This window comes from Morone saxatilis, unplaced genomic scaffold (genome assembly GCF_004916995.1).
Source record: "Morone saxatilis isolate NCDOM2014 unplaced genomic scaffold, NCSU_SB_2.0 Contig8, whole genome shotgun sequence".
Classification (NCBI taxonomy): domain Eukaryota; kingdom Metazoa; phylum Chordata; class Actinopteri; family Moronidae; genus Morone; species Morone saxatilis.
Genome location: NW_023340257.1, coordinates 5,639,748 through 5,652,588, shown reverse-complemented (window position 1 = coordinate 5,652,588; position 12,841 = coordinate 5,639,748). Strand labels below are relative to the sequence as shown.

At 42.7% G+C, this 12,841-nt stretch overlaps 1 protein-coding gene and 1 non-coding gene across 6 annotated transcripts in view; both read right to left on the bottom strand.

Moving 5' to 3' along the window:
* Positions 1–321: 321 nt before the first annotated feature.
* The window catches only part of LOC118342173 (eukaryotic translation initiation factor 4 gamma 1-like), a 29,454-nt gene continuing 16,934 nt past the window's right edge, over positions 322–12,841 (bottom strand). For all 5 annotated transcript variants that reach the window (XM_035680637.1, XM_035680636.1, XM_035680638.1 and 2 more), the window contains 22 exons: positions 12,477–12,841; positions 12,255–12,343; positions 11,800–12,004; positions 11,150–11,283; positions 10,798–10,953; positions 10,264–10,674; positions 8,992–9,138; positions 8,663–8,896; positions 8,420–8,524; positions 6,916–7,206; positions 6,699–6,810; positions 6,479–6,593; positions 6,096–6,352; positions 5,605–5,732; positions 5,085–5,257; positions 4,515–4,640; positions 4,304–4,385; positions 4,029–4,127; positions 3,594–3,725; positions 2,434–2,515; positions 2,092–2,232; positions 322–1,884 (listed from right to left, as the gene is read on the bottom strand). In XM_035680637.1, the coding sequence (XP_035536530.1) occupies positions 1,703–1,884; positions 2,092–2,232; positions 2,434–2,515; positions 3,594–3,725; positions 4,029–4,127; positions 4,304–4,385; positions 4,515–4,640; positions 5,085–5,257; positions 5,605–5,732; positions 6,096–6,352; positions 6,479–6,593; positions 6,699–6,810; positions 6,916–7,206; positions 8,420–8,524; positions 8,663–8,896; positions 8,992–9,138; positions 10,264–10,674; positions 10,798–10,953; positions 11,150–11,283; positions 11,800–12,004; positions 12,255–12,343; positions 12,477–12,841 (3,766 nt within the window). In that variant the 3' untranslated portion in view covers positions 322–1,702. The remainder of the gene's footprint in view (positions 1,885–2,091; positions 2,233–2,433; positions 2,516–3,593; positions 3,726–4,028; positions 4,128–4,303; positions 4,386–4,514; positions 4,641–5,084; positions 5,258–5,604; positions 5,733–6,095; positions 6,353–6,478; positions 6,594–6,698; positions 6,811–6,915; positions 7,207–8,419; positions 8,525–8,662; positions 8,897–8,991; positions 9,139–10,263; positions 10,675–10,797; positions 10,954–11,149; positions 11,284–11,799; positions 12,005–12,254; positions 12,344–12,476) is intronic.
* Positions 9,214–9,283, bottom strand: LOC118342282. Its single transcript, XR_004797471.1, has one exon. It is a non-coding gene; the product is annotated as a small nucleolar RNA SNORD66 (small nucleolar RNA).

Sequence of the window (12,841 nt, the reverse complement as noted above, 5' to 3'; positions counted from 1 at the left end):
AGAGATCCTGTAAGTAAATTTGCAGTTCTGATCAGAGCTACAGGTTAAACCTTTTTCCCCCCACGGTTGACAGTTAACTTAAACGCCCTCGCAGCATGGAAACACACAATACCTAGTACATACTACACAATATAAGCCACACCCGTGCATTCACAGAGCTTAGTGTAAATGGCTTGAGGAACACAAACAACAAGCTCTGAATGGGCTGCTGACTGTACAATAGATGTGATCAGCTCTGTTGTGAGGCAGAATACAGGAGCGTATCGTCTGCGATCAGAGAGGACAGCCCCACAGCAGTCTTCACAAACGCACAGGAGTTTCTTTTATTGGCAACGATCTTTATTATCTCTTCCAGTTTTGGATGTGAAAAGAGGCATTAATTTTCTTTAATTAAATATCTTTTTAATAAAGTAAAGCAAAAATATTTACAAATTTTCAATTAACTTGTAATCAATGACTTGGGTTGGATAATTACAAGCACCTTCTGCCAGCTGAGGAGAGAAATATATAAATACAGGGAAAAGAGCATTTTATCTTTGAAAAAAACAAAACAAAACAAAAAAACAAAACAAAAAAAATACACAATCCATCATATATTTACAGAACTCTCCTGAAATGCATTTCCACTCATGGAAGCAGAAAAGGCCTTAGGATTCGTACTGTTAAACTATTTTTAAAGTTTTTCATTAAAGTGGATTTTTGACTGTATACTTTTCTCTTCAAGTTTCAATAACAATATCTTATCTTTTTAAAATCCGACAATGGGCTTCGCAGGAAGGTGCAGCCGTGAGCCCTCGCTCTTGCTCTCCCCTTCTCAGTCCACAGTTTGTTTTTTGAAGCGCAGGAAACATGTGAAACAGACACGTCGGAGGGTATACTGGGGTTTGGGCTTGGGTTTGAGGGGCGTCGGGGGCAGCAATCGTCACTCCCGAGCAGCAAAAATGGTCAATGTTCATCACCCCCTCCCCATAGTGACACCGTCCTCATAAAGTCTGCGTGAAATCCTCGGGAGTCCACAACCGTTACACTAACTCCTATCTGAAATGTCCGCTCTCGCCACTTTTCTTTGTAGTTTTCTATTTTCTTACAAAACACACTCCAATCATCCAACAAGGGAAAAGAAAGAGAAACATAGCTAGCCGTCTACACAAGCGTGTCATGTAGATCAAACACCGTACATGTGACATGACAACGTGTCTGTGTCGTGTCCACATGACAAAGGATGAAGTCATCAAAAATATAGATGTGAACAGCCTTTTAAAGTTCTCTTATATATCTGTCATTAAGCAAAGTGTCTTGAATAGTGTTGCTGTGGCGAGGAAAAGCCATTTGAAAACAGGAGATAAACCTCAAAAAAATACTGAAGGAAACATTATCTCCCACGGCTTTTAACGCTTCTCAGCATTCTCTCTCTCATATCTATTCTCTCTATTTAATCCTGTATTTTCATTTACTTCAAAAAAGACATTCGATTGCTCAAGGAAAAACAAGAAACCCAAAAAAAGGAAACAAAAAAAATAACATGATCGAACGTTCGATCCATAATACAATCTCTCCCAGTTGAAGAATTTTTTTCTTGGTTTTTTTTTCTGTTTATGCAGAAGGATTTTGCTGATTCAGAGTTCTCTGAATCATCCACAGAACATTCGCTCTCCCCAAGGATCCTCTCTGAACTCCCACCAGTTCCTCCCAGCGGAGGGGCCTAGCTGTTGTCGGACTCGTCCTCGGCCTCGCGGAGCCAGGTGAAGAAGGCGGTGACGGACTTGAGGGCGACGCCCTTGCCCTGCTGCTCGGCGGGGTCTTTGCTAGACTCCCACTTGTAGAAGGCCTCCTCTTTGATCACGTCCTCGTCGTAAAGAGTGTCAAAGAACATCCGCAGAAGATCTGAGGGAGGGGGGAGAGACGTGTTGACAAGATATTTCTCGACAATTTTAACTAAAATTAAAAACAGTTTCACATCAAAAGCAACAACAATTAATAGAATTCACATCTGAAAAGTTATAATGCCTGCATTATTTTTGTGGGAAATATATTGAAATAATGCACACAAAATAAAATGTTATATCTGTGGTAACAAAGACAGCCACTCACTGGCAGGCTGCTCCATCTGCACCATCAGGGCCTGCAGGGCGTACAGAGCCTGCAGCTCCTTCTGTTCGTCCTTCAGGTATTTCTGCAGCAGCTTGGCCCTCTGTTTGATCTTTTCACCGTCCACCTTGTAGGGGTTCTCATCTGCAGGCATTTTAGGAAAAGGTCATTCAACAGGACTCCAAAGGCACAGTCTGCAAGTAAGCGTCGACTTGAATGCTACTGCATTTGCACTGGACTACTCGAGTAACTCACTGACTTATTTTCATTCATACCACCATGGTAGTGATCAGTGACAGTCTAGGCTTCAGTGAGGAATGTAAAGAACGCAAGGTGATGACTCACAGATGACTGCTGACTGGCAGATGGAGGTCATCAGAGCTCGGACAAACATGTTGGAGGAGGTCTGCTGTTCATCTAGGTTGGCCTGCACAAAGACAAATGTATTTACACACATGCAGAAAACTGGAGCTTCAAATATCAATAAAAAAAGTAATAACATAATGTTGCAACCTGTAATAGGTAAAAAGACTCCTACTGCTCTGTTTGCTTGCTTACAATGAGCTGCAGGGGACACATTCAGCATGTCTCAGGTTCAGTATTCTGAATTTAATTACTTACATTTGATGTTATAAATGTCCTTTTTTTGTTTTTCTTTCAGCCTTTAAAGTTCAGAAAGTCCATATACAAAATTGCTGTTATGCAGACCTGCACTCTAAAAGGTTGTTCTGCTGCAAAAAGGGGGTTTTCAGTTAGATTTGGTCTCATGTTTTTGTCTAAATAGCAGAGCCATGACTAGCCTTCACTTTACCAGGGTTCCCACTCTTTAAGAAATTTTCCAAGACATTTTCCAGTTTTTCTTGACAATACAGGACAGCACTTGCACACAAACGGTGGTCAGCGTTTATTCTTGCCGCGCTTGAAAGTTTTCCCCTATCAGTAACATAAATTTGGCGACAGCCCTTTTTCTTTTTTTTACAGAAACCTATTCTCACCTATTAGGCTATTAAAATAAGGTAGAAAGCATTTCCAAATAGAGCTGAAATTAGTGTTTTTTTCTGTTCCGCTTTGCATCTGGTAAACCTGCTTGGAAGTTTCATACTGTGCAACTCATCCTACCAACAGTGGAGTTTAAAAAATGCACACCTAGGTTCAACAAATCTGAGCGAAGGGCTAAAATACAATTAAAATTTTCCAGGACAATGTAGATTATATTCACGATATTTCGGCGTCCCTTTCATTAATTTCCAGATGTTTCCATTAATGGAAAACCAGTCTCTAAATTTCTAGGTTTCCAGGACGCATGGGAACCCTGTTGACTTTTAAGAAACACCCTGAAATTAGTACAACTGATGTCATTAATATGCAATTCAAAATATTAGGACAAGTGCTTGATACACACGTGACCAAAGCCTTATTAGCCCACTTAAAAACAAAGGAGTGAAGATTGTGAATGGAAGCAAATAGACAAACTTTAGAAATCAAACACAAGAAGGAACACAAACCTCAATCCAGTCAAAGACCCTTTCGTTGTCGGCCTTCTCATTGATCAGTTTGTCCACCTGTTTGGTCAGCTCTGCAGAGCTCAGCTCCTTTTTGCTCTTCTCAGACTCATCCCCCAGTGTGAACTCCACATCCTAGTTAACACCATGAAGACAGAAACGGGCTTAATGATCATCTTTTTTTTTTTTTTAGGTCTTTTTATTGAAGATTTTCACAACATGCAGAGCACAAACAATACAAACAATAACCAATCCCTAGTCACCACCCACTTCGAAAAAGGGACTACAGTCCTTATCTTTGTTTTTATACTACAGTACAGTCTAATAACTACCAACTACCAACACTGTAAATATAACAGATGATTAAGTGTATACTGAGAGAATATTGTAGTGAATGTCCCCAGTTCACGTTAATGAAGCTAGTGAGCGAACTCTCACCTTTTCTGTCACAAACTTGTTGACGTCTTCGTCCTCAGGGAGGAAGTCTTTCCACTGGAGGTCAGCCTCCCTCCACATTGTGCCTGCCTTTTTCTGGCTCTGATGAGGGAGATACAGGTTCACTGATCACATGTGGCTAGATTGGCAGAACATTTTTGCTACTAGAACTGAATTACAAGAGTTTTCAAACATATTCAAAAACACTTAGCGGTCAGGATAATACACTATTAGATACAATATAATCTAGATAAGGGATTATAATTGATTTTTCTCACCATTCCTTTGCAGAGTAAAGTCAGGATCTGGGCCAGCAGGACTCCAGCTTTGCCCAGAGGGATCAAAGGCTTTGAAATCTCCCTGGAGGCATAAAAGGTCAACATAGGTCAGACATCTCATTAACAAATTAAAAACAAGCCAAAAGCTATCTTCTCTTGCAAATTTCCTCTTCTAACACGCCAGGGGGGACGAGTGAGGCCTGGGACTAACCTGAAAAGTTCTCCCATGGGGATCCCTCCCTCGTGGAGGATGGGAGTGATCAGTTCTGCTAGGTACAGCCACATGTGGGGGATGTCTATTGCCATGTCTTCAGCAACCTCCAGGATGTCCTGAAGCCTGAGGAAACACACACACAGTGCACACATTACAAAGTTTATTCAAGATTTAAAAAGGAAAATGACTCAACAGATGGGACTAACTAAGCAATATGGCACCACACGGACACAAACATATGGAAACTGACTTGTTTTGGCTGAGCGCAGTGGATTAAAGATTTCTCAATTTCAGCAACTGCTTAAAAAAATATTACTTCTCAGAGACTAATTTACTAGTTGAAGCCAGTATTTCCCCTGTGGGCTTGTGTTTATTTAAATCCTGCTATTATAAACTTTATTTTAATCAACACTTGAAGCTGTGCTATAATACATCTCACAGAAGAGTATAGTCCAACCGCACTCTTTTTCTATAGCTTCTCATATGTTTTCTGCAAAACTCAAAGATACACAACATACATATAACTACATGACTTATTGAGCCACCACTGTGGGGCTCCATACTGACCCTTTATAGTACTGCTGTGTTGGGAGAATGCCTGTTTTAATGAGCTGATGCAGCAGCTGGCCCATGTGCTCCCTGGCGATGGTGCTGCGCTCCAGCGTTGACTCCAGCCCGTTTCGCACAAACACAAACAGGAGCTGAGTGCTGTTCATCTCCTGCACACACTGCAGAGCCTCCTGTTGGGACACATTAGACACACAGATTGTTGTTTAAGGTTGTTAGTGGGTGCCTTCTGTTAGGATGTACCTGTTCCTGTAATATACATGTATGAGGGATCCACAGTGAACAGTGTACGCAGGTAGCTCAAAGTTACTGTTACTTCATCTGATTGATAGAAGCCTCTCTGTTCAGCGATAGGCAGAGTCATATCAGAGCTGTATTCGTTACTGCTAATACAACCGAAGAACTACAGTGTGACTGGATCATTTTTTATTCTTTACAAGCGGGTAATGGAACAAGAAGCAACAGATCTGTACTCCTCTGTAGGGTTTCTTTTCATTTTTATATGCATGTCAGTGTGTACCTTCATGTCATTGATATGGAGGTACTCTTCGATGATGGCTGTGGACTTCTTGTTCAGTTCTTCTTCGGTCAAGGCAGGCTTGGTGGGGGTCTGGGGAGGTGGTGGGGTGGCAGCCGTCTCCCGCTTGGCTGTTTACACACAAAACAAAGCAGGAATTAAAATTCTACACTAGAAACCTGAATTCATTATTTGAATTTTTTCTTGTTTTTTTTTTTTTTAGAAAAAACAAAAACAAAAGTATATATTATGTAAATGTTCCCGTTGTAGAAGTATTAGTGTAGTATGTAGGTCAGAGTTCATTAGACGTCTAATAAAAAAGTTAATCTGGTGTGGATAACGTTTTTTGTGCCAACATTCCCTTTCTTTTGGGGAATTCCAAAATTGACTGTGTTACCAGAGAGAGAATTTTATTCTTAACACAGTAGAACAATTTTATATCAGCTTTCAATATGCAATTTAAATCTATACTACCGCTATTTCATGCCACCTACCATTCTCTTTGCTCCTGGCTCTCTCTCTGCTGCCTCTGTCTCTATCGTCCGTCATGCTTGCTACTCGGCGGACAGGGTCGGCTGACCCACGCTGCTCCCTCTCCCGGCACCGTTCTTCATTCTCCCGACTGAAGCTGCGCTTGGTGACCTGCAGCCGGTTTCGGTCGCGGTCGTCCCGTCGCTCATCCCGTCTGTCAAACCGGTCGCTGCCACGATTAGACCGGTCGAAGTCACCACGCTCTCGACTTGAGCTGTTTCTGTAGCAACAGAAACACAAAGTTTCAAAAACAAAACAACACACACCAGAAAACTGTGCATTTGTTGATTAAAGATTGCGTCTGAATACACCTAGATGGCTTGGAGAATTGTGTCCTGTTTCTCACCTCTGAGGGACTCTTCTGTCTGAGTCCAGTGAAGGGCCTGAGGAAGACGAAGGCTGCTGTAAGGCTGAGAACCTGTTCAGAGTGCTGGTAGCTGGACGGCCGCCTGACTCTGAGCCTGGAGGTAGAAAATACACACATAGCACATGTTGAGTTTCAATTGTGAGGCGCTTGACTAGATACTAGGTACTATATTTGTTGTATAACAGTCTGATAAACCTACCAGAATCTGCAGGTTTGGCGCTGGTGCCACCGCTGCTTCCCTTTCCCCAGCTCCCCCATGTACCTTTGCCTCCTGGGGCAAGCAACTGATTGTTGAAGTCAAGAACAGGAGTCTGAAAGAAGAGACTGTTGGTTAAAAACACACTACCTGCTAAAACTACAAACAGGATACCATCCAGCTGATTAACGCCAGGTGTAAAGCCGCCTTTCTCCCCTACCTTAGTGATTTTGCTAAGGCGAGAGGTGTCAATAGGTCGGTTCTTGGAAATGGGCACTGTATTCCACCCCTCATCCTGAGGAGGAGCACCACGGCCTGGGGTGTGAGGGCCCCCGCGACCACCAGAACCTCCTCCACCCATCCTGCCTCCCGGGCCGCCACCCGACTCCTTCTTGGAGACAAGAGCTTGCTGCACCTTCATATGCTCCCTGTGCTCCTCAAGCTCAGCCTCTTTGTGGATTTGGTCGATGGTCTTGGGACCCTGGTCGCCTCGCCGGGGAACCCAGTTGTTCTAGGATGGTGTAGAGGAAGAGACTGTGAGACTAGTCGTGCTACAATTAGGTACTGAAGTATTTCTCATTATGACTGATGACACAAAGGCATCTAGGTGTATTAACGCTGGCGGTGGACAGCTATTATGACTATGGTGTTCATAGGAGAGACTAGAATCGACAGGGATCAAGATTCTAGTGATTCTTAACTGCGCTTCAGCCTTTGCCTAGAAAGGAAATAAAGTGTGTGTTTCACAGTTAAATTGGGTCAATGTGCTGACTTGAAGCAGCTGATTTTGGCTTGTAAAAACACTGAAGACAGCAGGTTTTGTAACAGTGTGTGGGCGGGACAGAGAGCCTAACTACAGGACTGCAGCATTCCTTCAGAAAAATAAGACTAACACTAGAGAGAACTAGCACTATACTGGAAATCTCTATTACTCATTTCTATACTCTACTAATTCAGCCAAAAGTAGAGGTGAATTAACATGCTACTACTAAGAAGAGATGATGGAGTTTGTGTGAAACGGTCTATGGCACAGAGCAGCTGCATTAAAGAGCTGAGGAGGACATTTCTTTCTTAGCCCATATATGAGACTCGAGCCCAGGACTAAAGGATCAGTGTGGGTGTCTCTGAGGCTGTTGTACAGCACCACAGTCACAGAAAATGCCACTTTAAGGATAGTTTAGAATTGTTTTCGGTGTACACTCAAATGCGAAAACAAGAAGAAAAAAAATAGGGCAGAAATTAAAGGAATAGATTTAGCTAACTTAACACACACAGACAGCACTACAAACCGAAACTATCATGGAAGTTTTACTCTATGTGCTCAAACACAGAAAGTATAAAGAAGCAATAGAAATAAAAATAAAAAGGAAATTATTTAACTTGATCAGTGAAGTGACTAAGGCATTGATTCAGTGGGTTTCCAAGTAATACGGTGCAATGGGTTTGATAATATATTTTACTGTTAACAGTCTGGCGTAAAAACAAAACAGTCAGGGCTGACTGCTGCTGATATGGAAATAGTCAGTGAAAATGTGCTGACAGTTCTTATATTAGATGTCTGACCAGAGATATTCTGACATCAAGACTCGACAGTGCGGGTAGTTTTGGACTGCTGGCTCTGCTTACAACCACTTTCCTTGAGTTGTTATAAACAGCTGAAATGCTCCAAGCCATGTATGCAAAGTATCACACCTGTACTGTATGTGTGTGTGTTTCTGCTTTACCCGTCGAAGGTCCAGCACATCCTGCAACATGAAGCGGATCCTGGAGCTCGTCTTCTTCTCCTTTATGATTTTCTCCATCTGATTGAAGTACTGGTCCATACGAGGCTGAGGAACACCACAACAAATTGGTGAGTCTATGTCCTGGACTACAGTTCCAATTAAAACTTGATTTAAGTACAGATTTATGAGCATGGATATGTGCCTCTAACCATGTATTTGTGTGTGCAGGTGTGTGTGTTGTACCTTGGCCTTCTCAAAGTCTAGGTCCTTGCCGATGGTGGACAACAGTCTGCACAGGCACTCCAGGGATTCCTCGTCATGGTTTTTGAGCAGCTTGACAATGCAGTCGTGCATGATGACCTCTGTGAGCATTTTAAGTTTGAACAGCTCACCGATGAACTTGATGTTGCCCAGTGAGCGCCTCCTGGCCTTGTCTTTACAGTCTTGTAGCTCATCAATGAGCCGCTGCTTCACCTCCTGCCAGAGAAACAGAGTCACATATAAAAAGTGATGAAAAAAACTAAAAGGAAATTGTTGAGGAGGACAGCAACTTTTGTGAGGCGGTATTATACCTCCGAGGCAGCTTCCAGCTCTTTCTGCTTCTTCTCAAAGATCTCGTCGTCATCTTTATCCTTTTCAAACTCCTTCTGGCATCGATTTAGTAGCAGCTTGCGGAAATTCACAGTGACTCCCGGCTTATCTGTGGTTTGGACTTTAAGCTAAATAGAGCAAAGAAAATGTACATTTAAAAAAAGGAGCAGGAACAGACAGGGTGTACAGTTATGTACTTCAAGTCACTCTTCAATCCCATCACTTAGATCAGTGGCACAGACACGTGGCACTATTTTAAGGTCATTCAAGAGACATCTGTAAAGTAGGACTGCCACAGTGAACACATGACAAGCTGTTTTACTTTTTGTAAAGTTAGTGTTTGAAGTACTCTGATAATAAATTGTACATTTATCATAGAAATACTTCCACTACTTCTATGGGTTTTATTTATTAAACCCAATTTAAAAAAGGTCCAGTGTGTAGGATTTAGAGGATATAATGATATAACAAGGAGTTACTGATAAGTTCAATCAGCAAATAATTATTGTGGGAATTAATGTGGTTCTATTATCCTCCCCTTGGAGCAACTACTGGTCATTGTGTGACCAGAGTGAGTCGGTCACATTAAGAGAGTTTTGCATTATGGGGAGTTTCTGTTGTCTTGTGTTTTGGAGCCCCATATCCAATCATCTTAGTACATAAATAAATCATCAAGTCAACCAGTGAAAAATGACTGGTGAGTCTGAAAAATTCTAACAGTGAGAGAAGCTTTCAAAAGCTTGACAGGAGAAAGTGAGCATGTGACACAATGAAACAATTAGCTGCACTTACTTAAAACATACTTGAACAAGATAAGCTAATATGGAATTCATGATCAGGTTTTACTTTAAGAGGCTTTAAGAATGAAGACTATTTTCTTATTTTAATAGTACCTCAGGAAATTTTTTCAACATAACCGATCCGATTGTGTTTATCTTCAAAGAGTATTTTTCCACAATCAGGCGCAATTCTTAGAAAGATTCATTATATTAAAAAAATGCTAGGCTTGAATGAATCTTGTGAAGTTTAGTCTCCAGAAAAATGCATTATCACTCCAAAATAGTCTGAGGTTTGTAAACATCATCAGGAGGGATTATGTATTTTATATGACCAATAAAAAGTACTTAGTTTTAATATCTTTTAACACCTCATATCATATCAACACACACGAGTTCCATGCACAACTGTTCTCCTTTGACCACAACAGTTCTACAGTAAACACATATTTCCATACTGTGTGTGGCAACACTTACCCCCATAAGGCAGCGGCACATGTTGGCATAGGCCACCGAAAAGTCTGGCTCGGAAATGGCCTTTTCGAAGGTAAGATCTATGACTCCTTTCAATCTCTCCTCAGTGTCAATAGTCAGTTCCGTCACCTGTTTCATCAGCTGTTGAAACTTTTGGGGGGTCAGTTTGTTCAGGATGCTGCGAACCCGTTTAAATAGCTCCTGTGTCTTTATTTGCTCTGGATCGTTCTCCTCAGCTTCCTCTCCACTGCGGCTGCGAACGGCTTTTTTTGTTGAAGGTTTCCACGCCTTTTCTGCCTTATTCAGCTGCACCTCCTCACTGAGTGACACAGTGGTGAGGATTTTCCTTAGGTCTTTCCTCTGGATCGGCTGAGAGCGACGTGGCCCACCAACTCCGATGCCCATACCAGGAGGCTGTGAGGCGAGAGAGGAGACAGAGTAGGAAGAGGAAGAAGGGACAGAGATGTGATTTCATTCATGGGCTATGAACTTCAAGTGCAGAGCTCTTGGGATCACATTAAGAAGATGTTAACTTACTGGTCCTCTGCTTCCTCCTCCTCCTCCTCCGCCTCCGCCTCCTCCTCCTCCTCCAGCGCGGCTGCGATGGTTGGCAAAGGAGGGTGTAAAGTCGGGGCCACAGTTCATTCCTGGTAGACGACTGGGGTCCAGTTGACGCAGAGGGGTCTTATTAGCCTAACAGAAATGAACATCACAATGAAAACTTTACTTGTATATTACTGAAAAAAATAAACTCATAAGAAGGACAGATTGTCAACAGCAATGGAGGGTAATCATATTTATACAGAACAATTTAAAGTACATGAGAAAAAAAGAGAAATTATTTAAGGCCAAAAGTATGGCCATGTCTTTAGTGGTTGCAAGGTTGCACCTTGTCTAGGACAACGTCACTGATGGCTGGTAGACCCTCAGGCTTGTTCATGCTGGCTGAGCTGAACTGGAAGCCCAGAAGAAACTCTCTGTCATACTGCTTCTTCTCCTCTGGGTTGATCGGCTTCCATTGTTCTGAAAGAGGAACCCAAACAGTAAAGTTACACTACAATTGAACTGGGACATAAAGTCATAGACACAATGCTCTTCAACCCCACTAGTTGTATAGTATAACTGTAGATGTTGTAGATGCCTCATAATGTCCACAAGGTGGCATATAATGAATGAATGAATGAATGAATGAATGAATGAATGAATGAATGAATGAATGAATGAATGAATGAATGGGTACTGCAGTCTATGGTATATGTGGTCTGTGCTTTGTGTAACACAAACATCTGTGGATACATTTAAGAGGTAGTATCTAATGAACTTCAACAAAGTTTATCATATAACTATCATTTTCCAGTAAACACTCATATCAACAGAAGCACAATCAGGTAGAATGCCACTCCCTAATTTTCAACAAAGCAAATGTATACATAGCCAGCTGCCACATTGCCGACTCGTGAACGTACGTGAGATAAGAGCATTATTCACGCAGAATTGCCGGCACGAGGCACTGAAAGGTATCAAGGTTCAGAGACCCACCCTCTTTGTACTGGTACTTCTTGTCGGTCGGCGAATCTGGCTGAATGTTCTCAGCATCCAACTTGTCCTCCTTGTCCTCCTTGTCCTCCTTGTCCTCCCAGGTCAGGTCCGCCTCCTCTGGGGCAGGAGGGGAAGCAGCAGGGGGCTGGGTCTCTGGTGCTGCGGCAGAGGCTGGCTCGGGCTCTGGTGTGGCCACGACCTGCTCCTGGTTCAAAGATGTGAGAGGGGTTTGGTCAGTGAGACTGCAATTTTAGAATGGATGCGATATGCTAAATGAAACCACGCTGCAGGGCTACATTCAAATGAAGACAGAGAGAAGCCACTTTTCTCACTGGACTGTGACATTTACATGTTGATTTGAATCATACAAAGAGGCTTAAATTTGTGTCTTTGCCAGTGTTAACGGGTTTGGAGTTACTGTAGGCTCATGAATAAATGCATTACTGCACACACACCTCTTTAAAGGCATCCAGGAGGTCTCCCACTGTCTGCTTTTTGTTCAGTTCCTTCATCTTCCTCTTTTTCTTTTGCACAAACGTAGCAGCTACAGGAAGACAAAAACAATCAGCCTCCCTCACATGAGCAACAAAATATCTGACAAAGCAGTCTTTATTAATGATGGAGATTATAATTCTAAAATATAGTAAAATAGTTATAACATGTTGTAGTTAACTGACGTTGCATAGTAGTTTCAACAAGGACAGGTGTGACCGTCTGGGGAGGAGGAGTGTCCTCCCTTTCCTCTGCTGTGGGAGGGGGAGGAGTCGGCACTGTTTCTGGGTCGCTGTCAGCTATGGAAACAATCTCTGCGGGAGATGGCTTCTCTTCCTTGGCGCTGGACTGGGGCACTGGGATATCTTCCTCGGCATCCAGGGCGACAGGAGGAATCGCGTCTTGCACCTCAGGTTGTGTGGGTGCTGCCTGGGTTACTGGAGCAGCAGGAATCTCCTGGACAGTGGGTGCAGGCTGGTCAACGGGTGCAGGTGTTGCTGGGACAACGGGAGCAGGTGTTGCTGGAACAACGGGCGCAGGCGTTGCTGGG